Genomic DNA, 17,527 nt, shown 5'->3' with positions numbered 1-17,527 from the left:
TGGATGAGAGAGGATCAGCCCCAACTTCTATATGCACAAGTGTCAGAAACATGGAAGGGATGCTCGGGTCTCTAGAGATGGACATGGAAGTGCTAAAATGCAGGGAAATGAAAAGTGTAAGGGGAGGGTGTGGGTTATTAACGTGGCCGGAGTGAGGCTAAGTACTATGCACTACTTATGGGACCAACTTGCTCTGTTCAACCCTCCAAATTAAATCTCACTTTCCTCGGGGGATCTTTTGAGAGTAATGTTCCAGAGGGAGGATTCGTCTTTTGTTTTATTCATTTTCTTTTTATAAAATATACATTATGATCATAGGAAACACACTGACTCTTTCAGACACACATACATAGATAAAAATCCCAGTAACAATTTTTCAAAATTATGTCTATGAATTTTTTAAGACATTTGTACTTTTTGCCTCCTCATTAAAAGAACTAGAAAAAATTCAGGATTATGAAAGAGAAAGGCTCACAAATACATAATTGGAAATGGGCATTAATCGCACAAAAGATTCAAGGAGAGTCAAATGCAGTGGCTTTCCCGTTCTCTGCATTCCTATTCTGTTTCTCCCTGCAGCACGCTGTACTGCTCTTGCTGTAGTGACATCTGGCTGAAAATTAATAATAAGTTGCTTCATTGTTGCACTTTTCCTGGCTACAGAGCGCCATTACTCTAAAATAGCATCCTTAATTTCCGTGGTGCACAATCATTTTTTTTTATCCCCCGAAACAGGGGGAAGGTGAAATTTAAGGAGGCAGAAAAATAAGCATGGCTGGTCGGGCAGAAGAGAGCGAGAGTGGCGGGAAGTGAGATCAGGAAGGCTGATCAGAGTGTGCGATACGTGGAAGCCAGTTGAAAGCAATGGGAGACATCGGGGTTACTGGTGAAAAAAAATAATGTGTCAATTTTTCCTTAATATTTCAGAAGGAAAACACCTGCATTGATATATATATTGATATATATATATATTTATTTATATATATTTTTTAATGGAAAGGAAAGCCGGGTGGTGGTGGCGCACGCCTTTAATCCCAGGACTCGGGAGGCAGAGGCAGGCGGATCTCTGTGAGTTCGAGGCCAGCCTGGTCTACAAGAGCTAGTTCCAGGACAGGAACCAAAAGCTACGGAGAAACCCTGTCTCTAAAATTAAAAAAAAAAAAAAAAAGGAAAGGAAAGAGGAAAGGAAAGGAAATTGGCATGGGGGATAACAGGTGCTGGAAGGATAGAAAGGCAAGAGAATGTGGCTCTCTCGGCACTAATTAGCTTCAAGGAGAAATTCAGGACCAGAATTTTCCTATTTTGTTTTGATGGTCTGCTTTGCTCTTTAGGCACACCTAAAAATCACTATTTTATAGAATAAACTTGTAGTGCTCTAACTATTGTCAAATGATACAAAACTTCTTACAATTGGCACAGAAGCCAGCACACTGTAGGCAAAACTGAACATTCTTGGAGGTCAGACAGAGCCCTGGTTTTGATTATTTACCAACCCAATGCTATTGTATCCTGACTTTCATAGATGGTGAAGGAGACTAATGAGAGGAGAACGGCTGGAGGCTCGGGTTTCTGTGTTGTATCAGGCAGAAGGCATGTGATAGACAGGGCCAGAGTGAGTGCAGTTACCAGAGAACCGTTTATATGATGGTACCCTGTTTGGGAACAGGAAGCAAGGGAGAGTTGATTTATCAGGACTGAGAACGCAGGGGGCACCACCCCCATGCTGAAACCCAATCGGTGATGAGATGGAGTACAGCCTCCACCAAACTACACAAGTCAGGGCTAAAACTCGGGGAAAGGCTTCTAAGTTCTTGCTTCTGGCTCTCGGAACTTCCAGACGGAAGCTTGAGGAGCAGGGAGTCCTGAGCAGGAAGCAGGTGTCTCCATTAATCTCCCAGAATACAGGAGACAACGGTAGATAATCCACTACAATCAGATGCCTTTATCATTTCCACATTATTATTTGTTTCAAGTATAAGTGGTTTCAACGATACTAATGCCTTTAAAATGATGGGAATCAATGAAAAAGAAAGAGCTTTTAGAGTTGGGACTATTTTTTTTCTCCTTTGGCTTTATCGGAAGGGAGATTCTCCGTGATCCCTCATGAAATCCTGAGTTCACATCCTGAGAAATTCCCCTGCTTTATTCTCCAACAGCCTTATATATCAAAACATAAACTGATGGGGAAAATCATTAGCATTCTGTTTCCTAGGTAACCAGGTGAATGGCTTTTAGCCACATCCATAAACTAGAAACCAGCTATAAACTGGCCAAAATCAGCTTAGAGAAGTGCTCGATTAACATGCATATTATTAGAGAAGGCCCAAGGCCTTTTCTTTTCCAAAAATGATCCTTCAAGTTTTTCCTGTCTTTGAAAAAAAAAAAAAAACCAAACAACAAAATAATAACAAAAACCTGATTTTGTACACACCTTTCAGAGTCCAGTGAAAAGTAACCTTCAAATATATTTCTTAAAATTTTTAAAGTTTTAAAGTTGAATGTATGTACTGTGCCTATGTGGGTGTATGCACACACGGGTGCATGTGCTCACAGTGGCCATCAGAGGGCACCAAGCCTTCTGGTCCTGGCAGGTGCCTGTGCTCAATGGCCATCAGAGGGGACCAGGCCCTCTGGGGCTAGAGTTTATTGTAGTTCCGGCTGCCTGAGGTGAGTGAGGGGACTGAACTTGGGTCCTCTGTAAGAGCAGCACGTGTTCTTAATCACTGAGCTATCTTTCCAGCCCCACCCACTGCTTTTAAGGAAACATCACTGGAACTGATGAAACAGCCTTGCTTCCTTTCTCTTGGGGCTGAAATGACTCTGTTGGTGACTGATATGGTGATGCCAACAAAATGCTGAGATGAGAAGTCATCAGCCTTCCAGAAATTGATGGTTTTCTGTAGTGATATTTTATGTGTATTTTAATAAATAAAGCTTGCCTAAAGATTGGAGCGTAAAAGAGCCACACTGATCAGCCATGCAGATTAGGCAGTGTCTGCACTACACACCCTTAATCCCAGTAGCCACACTAGTTTGCCATAGAAGCCAGGAGATAGTGATGCACACTTTTAATCCCAGCACTAGAGAGGAGTATAAACGGGAGGGAAAAGGTTTCAGGCTCAGTCTCATCCTGAGGATTTCTGGAGCAGGATGGCCATTATTGGACTGAGGTAGAGGTAAGAACCAGTGGCTGACTGCTTTGCTTTTCTGATTTTCAGGTTGAACTCCAATTTCTGTCTCTGGGTGTTTATTAGTGGTGCTACAGGTTTCTAACCACACTATTCAAAGGAACAAGAAACAATGATTTTTAAAGCATACAGAAGAGGAATCAGCCTTAAGTGAAGCATGAGTGTGGAGTCCAAGCCTTACAGGGCATAGTTAGGGTACATGTCCACCTCTGCTTCCTCCTATCCCAAGCCAATGACCTTGTCAAGTCATTTTGTTCCGTGTCCCTCAAAGAATGGTATGATTATAATTATTTTTATTATGTTTAGCCAATTTGTGTGTCCCTTAAACAGATAGTGATCTGAGGATAGTCATAGGACAGAGAATGAGGTCAGTGGAATCTCAGACTGACTTTTAAAAAAATTTGTATTTTCTGTTTTTTTTAGAATTGTTTTTATTGAGCTATATATTTTTCTCTGCCTTTTTCCCTTGCTTTCCCCTCCCCTTCTCCCCTCTCCCATGGTCCCATACTCCCATGCTCCCAATTTACTCAGGAGAGCTTGTCTTTTTCTACTTTCCATATAGATGCAATCACATATGTCTCTTTTAGGGTCCTCTTTGTTGTCTGGGTTCTCTGGGATTGTGGATTTGAAATTTTCTAAAATAATTTCAATTAATACTTTTAAAATTCAAATTTGGCTTTCTACTGAATTCTGCTGTCACTCCATCAGACTGTGGTGGGCTTGAGATCTGGTGGCTGTCAGAGTGCCTTGGCCTTAGTCTGCTCCTAGCCACATACTATAAGTCCCGTTTGAAAAACAATCCTATTGCTATTTTCCATTAGCTTTTGGAACTTTGAACTTTTGGAGTATCCTCCAATTGCCTTCATGTCATTTGACTGCAAGGTGCGCAGTATTAATCCCCACAGCCGGCTTTTGTTACCACTGTCCAGAATACTGAATGATGGCACCATTTGTCCTCTGAAATGAAAGCACCAGAAAAGAGTATCTACTGGGTGATGGGAAAGAGGGGGGTATATTTACTATCATTTCAGCTATAGCTGCTCTGTTCTTGAAGAAAGCTAGGGAAGATGCTTTGGGAAACAGCGATAGTACAATGATACTGATGGCCCATGACAGCCTTAAGCGTCTGGCCCAGTGCTCACATGACTTTGCAACACTAAGAAGGCCTCATGAAAGGCCCAGTTACTTCAAGTAGAAACAGCTTATGCTACTGGTTAAGGATGAAAACCAAGGCCTCAGAGCATCATGGTTTCAAATCCCGACTCTACTTCTCTTCGCTCCAGAGTGGTTGCTGTGGAGAATCAAATGTGGTGTTGCAGATTATCCATTAACCCAGAGCGCGGTGCACAGTATACAATCAGCCAGAAGAAGAAGCACAAGCCCATTTGTGAGCACTAGTGTAGGGACACTCGTGTATGTAGGGAAGCATTCTGAGGCAAAATACAAACATCTCGTAAATGTATGTAGGGTCAATGCACTGTCCCTGCTTCCTACAGATGAGCCCTTAGGAACAATCCTTGTTGCTAGAAAGTTTAAATGACCACTGTAAACAGAAAGACACGTGAACTATAGCAATATTGCTAGGCAGCCCCTAAGTCACTAGATGTCCTACAATCCCAGCCCTGGTAGCCAATGTTTCCCTGGTCTGTCGTCTTTAGCACTTCCTTCATTTGGCTTGTTCAAGACCACTGATACTTTGTCCCAATGAGGAAAGTCTGCACGCTTGATTAGTTTCTATATCACCTTTGTTTACCCTTGTGGATGGCTCACCTCTTTGGCTTGTTTTGCTATTAAAACTGAGTACATTTGCTTCAGGGCTTTTTCTTTTTTCTGTCTAAAGTATCTATTCTTTTTGTAACCTGAAAACAGTCTTATGAATGATGTCATACTCTTAAAGAAATACCATTTACTTGTATTCTGCATGTGTGTGTGTGTGCATGCTCACATCTCCATAGCTAAGGTTAAATTTTAAGTCTCAAATGGAATCCCAGAGTATAGCAAAGTGTTTACTACCCATGAGAATTCCAGATCCCTTGGAACATGTAAAAGAGAGTCTCTCTGCGTTTTCTTCTCAGACATCATAAAAGGATCTTGAAAGCTTGCAAGGCATGGATGTGTGTTAAACCAATTGAAGATGATATTCCCTTAGCCATTACTTGGTCTTACTGATGTCTAAATCAGCCTTAAGAATGGCACACAACTGGGCACCGAATCAATGACTGTTGGAACAGAAAGAACACAGCTGGCAGAAATGACAGACAAGGTAGAAAAAGAAATGGAAGACAAAATGATCTCAATTTCAATCTTCGCCTGAAACGTTTAAGTAGGACTTCGAATATCTTACATGTGTTATACCGATCTGATGGTCTCCATCTGTTCCAAGGCCCCAGAGGCTGACCGGCCATTAAACAACAGGACGATGACTGTTGGAACAGGTGCAGCGAAGTGGGAAGGTGTGGAGCAAATAAAACAAGTCCGTGGCATCTAGAAGAGATGGTGGCCCCCAGGAAATTTTAAAAAGTTGTGTGCTGCGGTATTCATGACGTATGTGTGAGAGGCATGATGGCAAGTGGATCTCTCACCAAAGTACTTCAATTACTTGCATATTGCTTTATTTCTTTCAAATTCCCAGGCCCGGCACTGGACACTTATTTAATGCTCACAGAGAGCTATGACTTGCTTTGACAAATTGGCCTTTAATGCAATTCACTGGCCCCATGTCAATGGGAATGTTGCCTGAGCTACACCCTTTGCTAAAGTAATTTTCTAAACCTACCGCTGTGAGTCAACCAGCCTCTCTCGGTGAGTTTTCCTTGACACCCTTTGACATCTGTATCAAATTGACATTCCTGATTAGCACCCTTCAGGATTTCTAGCCTTAGTCAAAGCATCCCTTTTTTATGTCCTCACTTGAAACTCTGCTAGGCCCATGCTCCGTCTTAGGTTTCCTGTATTCCCTTTATCACCCTGCCCCTGTTTTCCTACAACCAGTTCCTTCAGTGTATCTAACAAACTGTTTCTTGATAATATAATCCACTCTGCAGAGAACCTTTGAAGATACCAGGATGCCTAGGAAACGATTTGGTAAGGGCAGATTTCTAAGCATTTATTTCTACTGTACCAAGGGTATTTTTACATATTAAATACATAGAATATTCATATACTAAATATACAATAGAGAGGATTCTTTCAAGTTCCTCTTAAGAGCAGTTCTTCTTCCTGTGTTCTTGAATATCATACAAGACTCGGAGCATTCCCTTCTTTCATTAATAACTGTAATTTAGCCTGACAGTCCAGGTAATTCTCCATATTCAGCCACTTCTCACAAACTCCACCTTTCCTCACTAATATAAGCAGCTATGAGAGTCTGCCTTGGAGTCCTACTGTCAAACCTCTGATCAGCAGCCTGATCCTTGCAAAATATGCCAGTTTTTTACCACCCACTTTCAAAACCACTTTCAGCTTCATCTCTTTCAAAATAAAACTGATGGTGGCAACAGAGTTCTGTACCATTTGACCCCAATCTTTCTCTTTGTCTCATTCATCTCCTCCCAGCCTGCCCCAGGCAATTGCATCCCATTGACAGAAATATGCATTTGTTCCTCTGCTTTCTCATCTCGCCTTTAGATCTTCAGCCATCACCCCTTCAGCTCACATTGGTTCACTCGGTTTGTGCAAACTTTATCCTAAGAGGCATTCGTTGACAAGGGGATTTAATATGCCAACACTAATCATTTTCCTTTTCTTTTCTCCCTTACTCTGGCTTTTTCGATAGTGCCTATTGTTATCTCCTATATTATTAATATATTTGCTAATTAGTTTTTCCCCTACATATCTTGGCAAAATATTAACTGTAATAGAAAGATGAAATTATTGACTTCATTACATGGTGCCTCTATCATCACAGATCTATTTTTTTCTTTTTTTGGTTTTTCGAGACAGGGCTTTGGAGCCTATCCTGGCACTAGCTCTGTAGACCAGGCTGGTCTCGAACTCACAGAGATCCACCTGCCTCTGCCTCCCAAGTGCTGGGATTAAAGGCATGCGCCACCATCGCCCGGCCCATCACAGATCTATTTAAAGACCTTATGGTGAAGAGCAGATAGAGATGGCAGAATCCCTTGCCAAAATAAAACTGAATAAGTGTCCTCCAGAAGACACAGATCTCACAGTCCCTTCTGCAGGGCAAACATTAAGGCCCTAAGGACCTCCAGATAAGAATTACCTGATAATGGCCCACACTTTAAAGATCAAATTTCCCAACATATAATCTTCTTGGGATCACAAACCATATTTAAACTACAGACGAGCATCCACTGAGATTTTTGGAGTCTGTCATTTCTGAAAATATTTTTCCAAAATATTAGTCACAATTTTAGTTCAGAGATACGCTAATGAGCCTTATTACAATGAGAACAAATGTAGGGCTGATGGAATGCATGTTTCAACAACACGGGCAGCTGAAAATTCACACAGAGGCGTGGAGCTAAAGATGTCAGCTTGCAAGAGCTAATGGAGGCTGTGCCACTCAACAGAACCTGTGTCATTTAAGCACTAGTTGGGCTCTGAGGATGCTAGGCATAGCAGAAGGAAACACTAGTATGTTTCATACTATGGCAAATCCCTAAACTTGACCAGTCTTATATAAAGGAAGAAATCACTTAAAGAATACACATTCTTTAAAGGAAAAAGACTGTGTAGGTAGAGTCTCATCTCACCATGCCATGTGTTTAATAAAGTTATCAGTCCGGTTTAGTAAAGTGGCATTTATACATTCTCCTTCAAGATCCACGACTTCACCAAACTGGATAATTGGCTAGGTTTCTAGTACCTGGCATTATTTCCCTTGTGGTGAGAAGGTCTTGAGTCTAATTAGAGGGCTGTTGGTTACTGACTGGCAAGACATGTGTGCCACTACAGCATCTTTGGAGTTATCATGCCGTGATAGACATAATTGTATTCATAGGTTTCAGAGCAAGATAGGACAGTTGATTGTTTCTGCCCTTTAGAAGTTTGCCTGGCACCTTCTAGTACCATGAGAGCTAGGCTTCACAACGAAGGTTTTCAGCTTAGAGCCAGTACAGAGACAACCAAAGAATGCCAAGGGCAGAAGAAATAGTCTTCCCCGGGGAAAAGCATAGTTGGTAATACAATATCAAATGGTCATCCCTGAAAACATATACATATGTGCAACATTATACAGATGGAGCAGGTTGTTTTTTATGGTTTTAGGAAAATATTATATTTTGTAAGATAAATAAAATGTAAACAATATCACACACCCATAAATATATGTATCAGAAATTTAAAAAGAGAGACCATGAATTTGAAAAAGAGCAAGGGGATATATGGAAAGATTTTGATGAGAAAGGAGAAGGGGTAAGTGATACAATTATGTCATAGTATCAAAAAATATTTTTCAAAAATTAAAGAGAGAGATCATAGATAACTTCTTGGCAGAATATTCCCCCCCCATAGATTTCAATTAATATGTCATAGTTCCCAATACCTATTTTAGATCAGTAGGCAATCTTACAAAGTAAAAAAAGGAAGAATTATATTCTATGATATGAGTGTATTATCTTCAATCAATCCCATGCATCTCTACTGGGGCCTTTGAAATCGCTTAAGCTCTACATGTGTTGAGTGGAATTTGACAAAGATATCAGGTCTAAGATCCAGAGAACATCTTGTTTCCAATGTGGTAACACTTTTGTCTTAGTATTTTGTGTCCTCAAAATTCATCAGAATTTTTTAAAGGCTAGCAATGTCAGAGAATGAATGAATAAATCCTTGATGTCCTACTGGGTCCACAGTCAGCTAAGAGAACATCTTGGCCACAGCTGTTCAAGGAGCTCTAGTTGAGACACCAGGAACCCTTCAGAAGACAGAATAATGAAGAGAAAATTTTGTTGTTAACTTGGAGATTTTAAAGCTTGGTTGTTTGGGACTCATTTACAAAGTAAGATAATGATTGCACAATTTAACTCCTTTGAAGCTCAGCTTGTTTTGACTTAGTTTAACATGCAAGATTATTTACAGTTCAGTTTTTCTCTAATGACTTAATAGAAGAGGTGCTGTATTCAAATGTGGGGTTTCCTCTACATTATTATTCTATGATTACTGAAGTACACTTGTTCATTCTATTATTGGCTACTGAATGTGGTAGTTGTTATTTTTACTGCAAAAATAGGCTCTGTTAAAAGATATGACAGGCATGGTTGATATTGTAAAAAAGAAAGGGGAGTTATTCTCCAGGTTTGGAAACAAACTAATCTCAGAACTGAATTAATTAACAGCTTACATCCATTTTGCAAGCTGAAAGCCCAGCAGTATAACACAAGCATATGGTGAGGAGTCTTTTGGGTACTTTGCCCTGTGACATTGATAATAATGGTAGGTGCACATCTGGAAACAAGTTGGAGATCTGGGTCCCACTACACTTCCTGAAGGCATGCCCCCAGTGATTCATGGGTATTCCACTGCATCCAGCTTTTAAAAGGTCTACACCATCAGTCAATGCTGCCCCTCAGGGCATCAAGTTGCCTACACATGGATCTTGGGTGGGAGACAAGTCATCTTCAAGCCATGGTACCTCATTGGTAGATAGCAGGGCATATTATAGTTTCATAGGAATGGTTTTCTACAATGGGATGTGATAAAAGATGTTGTTTTTGGTATAGTGGTCTTGTTTTATATCCTGAAGACTCAATTACTGTGGAGTCTAGTACTAACTGTTTTACTTCATGGCTCGTGGCTCAGTATGAGTTGTTCAGTTTAGGAGAATTTTGAACAAAATTCTCGAATGAGAAGTATATAACTCACTTTGTCCTTCCTTCTCCTTTGGTGCTAACTGTGGAAGGAAGTGTGTCATTGTGCTCTGCTTGTCCATGTAGGAAGTTCGAAGGGAAAGTCCACACAGCACAGACTCATGGAGTTCAGTATAATGCATTCAAATCTCTCAGCAGTGCCTAATTTTTGTAAAGACCCTTGTCCATAGATGTATGTTATATTCTCTAGTATTAATTTTGTCTACAACAGAGTACTGGCAGATTATTTGGCCTTTGGAAAGACCTTTGTTCCTACTAGCCTGAATTTGAAGAAAGAAAAAAAAACATAATTAAATAATTGTTCCCCAAATGATAGAGGGCGGTTAGGTACATTTTTGGTTAAAAAAAGAAAATGAGGACATTTGTCACTTCTCACAGCATGTCATTTAGTGTAGTGGAAAAGAAACAGAATGTCACTCATATGATTGTTAGAGTCTAAAAATACATTTTCACAAGGAAATACAAATGGTCTCAATTTGAGGGAATGAATGACTAGGAATACCCAAAGTGACTGATTAAAATGCTGTGGAAATTGTTCAGCCGTGCTTCGGGGATCTTTAACTCTTTCCTGTAGCCCTGGGACTACTCTGCCTTCATTAGGCTGTGAGAGCCACATGTGCTCCCTCCCACTTTGTCACCGAATGTCTGCCTTTTGCATTTTCACACACAGGGCAACATGGACTTTCCCATCCACCCCAGTCTCATGCTGAGCATTGCCAACCAAACACGCCTGACCCTTAAGGCTCAGAAAGCAGGCAAAAACCAACTTGCCAGGAAGTAGATTTGAGTTAATCAGGCCCAAATAAATGGATTGATTTCCCTCCCCAGCTGGAGCAATTTCATAGGTCTTGGAAATGTACAAGTACACTAAACCTATTGGGCCTCTAGTTCAGAAAATTTCTCCCAAAAGAGAAGCTTGTAGGGACTAGGGCACCTGCCTTCAAGTGTTTTTGAAGAAGTGTGTGGAAGCCTCTTCTGTAAAGAGGGTCCTGAAGGCAATGGACGAAGGAATGGGTGGAAATCACAGGTGGGACTATGCTGGTGTTCTTTATAATAGCAATCAGAGCCATTTTGTCTTGGGAACAATAAGCTGGGCCACCCCATGATGCTGAGAATCAGATGCTTCCCACTCAGGTTGAAGACTCCTACCACACCCAGTTGAAACCCCAAGAACTTGGGATTCTGTGAGCTTTTACCCACATAAGGAGACACAAGGCACTTTGCATTCAATTTTTTGAAAGAAAAAAATTTAATATATTTTATCTTATTATACATTTCCCCTAAATTACAAAGTCGACAGCTGCAAATATATTCTGCTACAAAGCTTTCTGTAAGAAACATCTCTATAAGAAAATACATCTCATTAACATTTCCTGTAAATAAATTATTTCAAATAATCATTTTTGAGGGGGTGGATATAAGGGAAGTAATATGGAAAGTATATTGTAGGTATCATTCCTATGTAGGAAATTCTGACCAAACTGCGCCGTTTTCATATCACCAAGCTCATACAACAAACGTTGGCTTTTGGATGAATTACCTTATGATTTTTTGCACACATGTGGAGCACAGTCCATCATCATCCTGGCAAAATGCATGCTGGAAGTTGAAACTCCTAAGGGGTTGTACGAGATTGCGTGTGGGATTTAAGTAAAATAAGAAAGTGGTGTGACTCTATAAGATCTGGTGATGGCTTGGTAACCTCTTTTTGTCTCTTACACTCTAGACATAATATTTAGAACTGTGTTATATTAGGAAGTAGTAAAGAATTTCTATAGATTAGAGATATGTTGATTTCACTTGTCAATACTTTTTTTTAACTCTGAATAGTTGCAGAAAACAGAACCTATATCTTTGGCAGTGAAATTCCACTGAGAAGCTAGTACAGAAATTCCCACTCATCAGTCCAAAGCTTAGGGAGGACATTGGTTCCTCTTGTACCAGCTGGCTTAAGAGAACCCACTCTTAAAGATCCCCTCATATTAGATTATTTTACACCCCCCCAAACTATGAAATATTTTGAGGTGAGGGAGGGCAAGTTGCACTGCACCGAGCTCTTCTGCATGCTAAATATCATAAGAAGAACAAGCCCTCTGAAGAGCTTGAAGCTCTCTTGTGGAGCCCCCGGGGTCAGCCATGAAAATTAAGCCTGTGCTTCAGACACGTGATCTTAGAGCCTGGACAAATGATGAGGTTTCCTCTATTTCCCTGCTGGGCTCCACTCAGTACAGATGTCACTCCAATCTCTAGTGTCAGCTTCACCCTAGCGGTCTCCAGCTACACAAAGATGAATGTATTAGCAGATCTGCTCTATCACATACAGCGCATGTCAAAGCTTTGGCCAAACAGTGCTCACTCCATTATTCAGCTCCCCACATGTGTTGGACATCTTTAATGGTTTTGCAATCTGTGAAAGCTCTGCCCTGTGCTTGCACTACACAATGACTAGCTCTAGCTTAGGTAGGCCTCTCATTTGAGATACAGTGGCATTCCTTCACGATGCAGGGTCTGCTTTTGTCTTACAGCGGTCTTTAATAATTCAGGAGAAGAAATGAGTAGTGTGGGGAGACACATGTTTATCTTTTTCCTATGTTGAAAAGACATGCCGGTACCTTGAAGTGATATGGAAAATATTAACAGCCTTCTTCTCTTGCCTACCAAGGTCTTTATTTGAGAAGCTGAAGCTGCGTTCCAAATTCAAAGGTGATTTTTGGGGGGCCATGTAAATTAGCAATGCTCCATGCTTTTACTTCCTATTTATCATCTTCCCCATGTTTTAGAGATTGTCTTATGCCAATGGACAGTGAGACTAATTTATTAAACCATTACTTTGAGTAGAAATAGGGCTTTAGGTTATTTTTATAGTCATTACCAATCTGAAGGAACTGTTCCCTCTAACTCAAGCCAAACTCTTGGAAAATCACACAGTATTTGTCAGTAATTTCCACGGTGTGCTTTCTTTTAATATTAGCATTTTCACAAAAGTGTACATTATTTACATAAAGAAGTTGCATAATGGAAACACTGGTTGTGCTTTGGTTGTCACTGTCTCTACGTCACTCAGTCCCGCTGCTCTCCTGTGCTCCAAATCCCCATCACGTTCCGTGTTCTTCCGTGCTCCAAACTGGATGTTCCATCATGCCATAATGCATGAAATACACAAATTCACAGTCTGCTAGTGATAACTCTCCCAGTGTTTGTCAGATCTTCTGGCACACGTGCAGTCTGGCTTTGGAGGAGTAGGTAGCATCTTTCCAAACTTTGCAGGACAGGCCCTTTGCACAGTCACACCTCTGGAAAATCTCCAGCCCGTGGGAACCTTTCTTGCGTTGTTTGGTACAAACTTCCCCCTGATGGAGAACTGGTTTGCAGATTTTGGTCCAGAAGTGGCGAGCACAGCAAAATCCATCAATGCAGTCTGAAGATCGCAGACAGGGGTCACCTTCATGTCCTACAAAAAAAAAAATGAATAAGAAGGGTTACGGGATGCTTGAGAGAAATTTCTACTTTGTAATCAGCATTTAATGAACAGCTAGACTATTCACCTTCAATGTGTCTTAGTCTACTTTTTTCTGTTTCTCTCTGTGTGTGTTTATTTGTGTAGTGTACCTATAGGCATGCTTTTTACTTGCATGTGAGTGCATGTGTGGGAAGGTATGCAAGAACATGTGTACATGTGAACATGAAAGACCAAAGAAGACGCTGGGAATCATCTTCCATCGCTCTCCCACCTTATTCTTTGAGCTAAGATCTCTCGATCAAACCTAGAGCTAGCTGATAAGGCTAGATTTGCCAACCAGCTTGTTGTGAGGATTTCCTATTTCAGTGTCCTGAGACTGAACTCCCAGACAAGCTGCCATGTCCCACGCCACATTTATAAATTTTCTGGAGATTGGACTTCCTCTTCTCATGTTTGCATAGCAAGCAATTTAACCATGGAGTCAACTTCCTAGTCTGTAGTCTGACTTTAGATATTTTCCTGATGATTTTCCCCCTGTAGGGTGAATTGGGAGGGGGGACGGTTGGCTTCAAGCTAATTAACTTGATGCCTTTTCAACAGGTCTCAACAAAGCTGTAAATCAAGAGAGCAAAGATTTTCAGGGACTCTTGACATCATTTATCAGTTGAGTCCAGCTGTGAAAGCAGACCTATTCACACCGGTTATTTAATGCAGAGAATTGATCACATGTGCGGTGGTTGAATTATAAGAGGTGGATCAGCTGCAGGAATTTACTACTACGCTTAGGCCAAGAGACCCCCAAGGATAGGTGATGTCAGTATCCAGAGGCTAGATTCACTAACTAGAACCTAATGGCCCCACCTGGAAGCAACTCGAGATTGAAGGAAACACAGTTACACCAGAATACCAGTGGAGACAGCGAGAGTAGCAAATGGTTTAAACCCAGCCAATGCATCTGGCAAGGAGTGCTAGGAACACAGCCTACCAGAAGCTGTGAGACAGAACAGAGCAGAGAGATGACGGTCAGCTGTCAGAGCCACCAGGCTCAGGAGCAACCAAGAACTTTCTTAAAAACCTGTGAAATTACAAATCTGGGTAGTGTGTGCACACATGGAAGGATTAAGTCACCAAATAACACTCTCCCACACACATCCTGGCTGCGTTCATCAGTGTTTCAGTATAAGGCAGGAGTCGTCAAACTTCTGTGTTACTTGCCTGACTGCAAATCTGTAACAGCTCCTCAGTTTTGCTGTCCTCTAAAACTCAGCCATAGAAAAGACCTATATGAACGGGTAAGTCTGTGGTTTTATGAGTCATTATTCAGAAAATCTGGTGATGCAGATTAGGCTCAAAGTCTATCATGTGGCTACCTGTGGTCTAAAGGATTCTCTAGCATCCTAGACATAACGACTTCAACTGCAAAATTTTGGTGTCACTCAGTAGTCATACAACACAAGATCTCTTTATGTTTGCGCTCAGTACATTTCAAATGTAGTCGAACTGAAATAATTGGTAGATTTTGAATAGTGCTGTGACTTAGGAATCTTCTGGAATGAGGAAAGACACACATAATGGCAATTATATAGGAATTGGTCGAAAGTACGGGAAATAATAAAAGATATGTAAAATAATTAAGGATCTTGGTAGATAAAGCAAAATGATGAGAAAAATTATTTGCCAAAATCTTTAGCATCATACATATGACCACTAGCAGTCCAAGGTGCACCAATGGGGCAGTTAGTTCTTCAAGAGACTCTTTAGAAGATGAAAATGTAGGTAAATGGTTTATGGTGAGACAAGCTATGGAAATAATGTGTTTAGAAAAGGAAGCTAGTTTTACACATCATGAATTCCCAGAGCACAGTTCATCAAAAATTCCCAAGAATGGGGAGATGCTCTATTATAAATTTTTTAGACCACTATGTATTTTTAATCACATACATCTTGAAAGAGGAGCACTTCACAGATCACATGGGAAAAGCCTCTTTTGAGTATAAATGTGTTTTATGTTCTCAAAATTTTCCTAATAATAAAATGTATTCACACTCTTCAGGTTTGTTGTTGGTGAGCAGGAGGGAGAAGAGGATTTTATAGTGATGTATAACCCCATATACTGGCTGTTTCTCATAGACTGGTTATGGATTAATTGATTATATCTCATAGATAATGGTTATCTGATTGCTTAGTAATATCGACTTCCTGAATCTACAAAGGTGAGAAAAAATGGGCATGAATTTCATTGCCAGCAGCAATATTTCCTCAATGCATTTTCCACAATGCTTTATTCTCTGATAGGTTTGGACCATACAGGTTTTCTTAGACTATTTCTGCTCAGTTTTCACATGAAAAGAGAGACATGCTTAGAAAATAACATGGCAGGTCAGGCTACTGCCTTTCTCATGACATATACTTTGCAATAATTCCATGAACTCTCTAACATTTCCAAAATTAAAAAATCAGTAAACTCAGTTTAAAATTGCCTATTAATGAACATTTTGTTAATGGATTCGTAGAACCAGAATGAATTAACTATGTTTGTGTGATGGTTGGAAAGAAAAATTGCCCCCAACAGAGTGGCACTATTAGGAGGTGTGATCTTATTACAGTAGGTGTAAGTCTTGTTGGAGGAAGTGCGTCACTGTGGAGGTGAACATTTAGGTCTCATATATGCTCAAGATACCACCCAGTGTCAGGCCTCTTCCTGTTGTCTGTGAATCAGGATGTAAGAACTCTCAGCTCCTTCTCCAGCACCATGTCCGCCGGCATGCTTGCATGCTGCCTTGCTTCCCACCATGATGACAGTGGACTAAACATCTGAACTGTAAGCGAGCCACCACAATTGAATGTTTTCCTTTATAAGAGTTGCCGTGGCCATGTTGTATATTCACAGCAGTAGAAACCCTAAGACTGTATTTTTTTTTACTTTTTTTATAGAGTAAACAAACATGGAAATACAGGTAGTCGTACCTTTTATATGCGACATCTTGGTGTGTGGCCTTCCTAGATTCTGCCATCCCAGGTCATGGTTGGAATAGTGACCATGGTTCCGATCTCTATGCCGAGTGCCATCCAGAGCTGGAATATGAGGGGTCAGGATGCTCTCAGTGACCGGGATGCAGATGCCTGGAAATGAGGGTGTAAACAGACCACTTTTATTCTAACCTGTGATGTTCATCTTGAGTTGTGTTAGAAGACATTTATGTGTCTATTTCTTAAGCTACCTATAGTGTTTCTATTTTCTTATCCATTCATTCATTCATTCATTCACTTACTTATTGAGGGTAGACTACTTTGGCTCTGGAACCAAGCTTCCCAGATCTGAATTTTCCCTTTTTTAAGATAAAATGGCGCTGTGCAAACAACAACAAATTAGGAATAAAAACAGAATTAACCTCATCCGATTACTGTAAATATATGCAAAGTACTTAGAATAGTGACATGATGAAGAACTAAACCAGTGTCCACTATTTTTCCTTAGAAGCCATCTGCTAAGTCCTTTTTGTTTATGAGCAAACCCATCTGGCCAAGCCGACACGCTTCTCAAATGGTTGTGAGGCCATTCTCTCCACATCAGGTCCTCTTTACGGTGCTCATAGCAAGTTTATGCCTAGAGCCCAGAGAAGGCATGACAATAGGAGCTTGACTGTGTCATTTTCTATGGCTAAACTTAGGCTTCTAACCGCTTTCTGCAATTACTTAATCATGTGTTATCTGTGATTGTTTTCAGTACATTATTAATGCTGAATAAATGTCTGCCTATGAGTTTGTTAGGCTTGAGAGCAGTCAGGCTACAGGTTGGAGTCCTTTGTTCTTGGTAGATCAGTCCATCTGTTCTAGGACATCTTTAATATAATAACTATAATATAAAACGCCTGTTAACCTGATCAAGGGACTCACAACTACACTACTTGTCTTGGTACTCATATATTCAGCAAACAGAACATTTAGCAATTTTGCACACAACTCTTCGATTTCGCAGGAGGAAGTGGTCAGATCCCAGGAAGCCCAAGTTTGGAAGGTGACTATGGTATCTCACACTACACAAAGAC

General features: G+C 40.6%; 1 protein-coding gene across 1 annotated transcript in view; it reads right to left on the bottom strand.

The window, feature by feature from the left end:
* Positions 1–11,278: 11,278 nt before the first annotated feature.
* The window catches only part of Dkk2 (dickkopf WNT signaling pathway inhibitor 2), an 87,764-nt gene continuing 81,515 nt past the window's right edge, over positions 11,279–17,527 (bottom strand). The window contains exons 3-4 of the mRNA XM_050155115.1: positions 16,446–16,601; positions 11,279–13,469 (exon numbers count right to left, since the gene is read on the bottom strand). Of these exons, the coding sequence (XP_050011072.1) occupies positions 13,219–13,469; positions 16,446–16,601 (407 nt within the window). The 3' untranslated portion in view covers positions 11,279–13,218. The remainder of the gene's footprint in view (positions 13,470–16,445; positions 16,602–17,527) is intronic.

Source organism: Alexandromys fortis, unplaced genomic scaffold (assembly GCF_014885135.2).
Source record: "Alexandromys fortis isolate MF-2015 unplaced genomic scaffold, M_Fortis_MF-2015_v1.1 scaffold_19, whole genome shotgun sequence".
Lineage (NCBI taxonomy): Eukaryota > Metazoa > Chordata > Mammalia > Rodentia > Cricetidae > Alexandromys > Alexandromys fortis.
The sequence above is the reverse complement of the archived record's forward strand: the minus strand, read 5'-3'. Positions and strand labels throughout refer to the sequence as shown.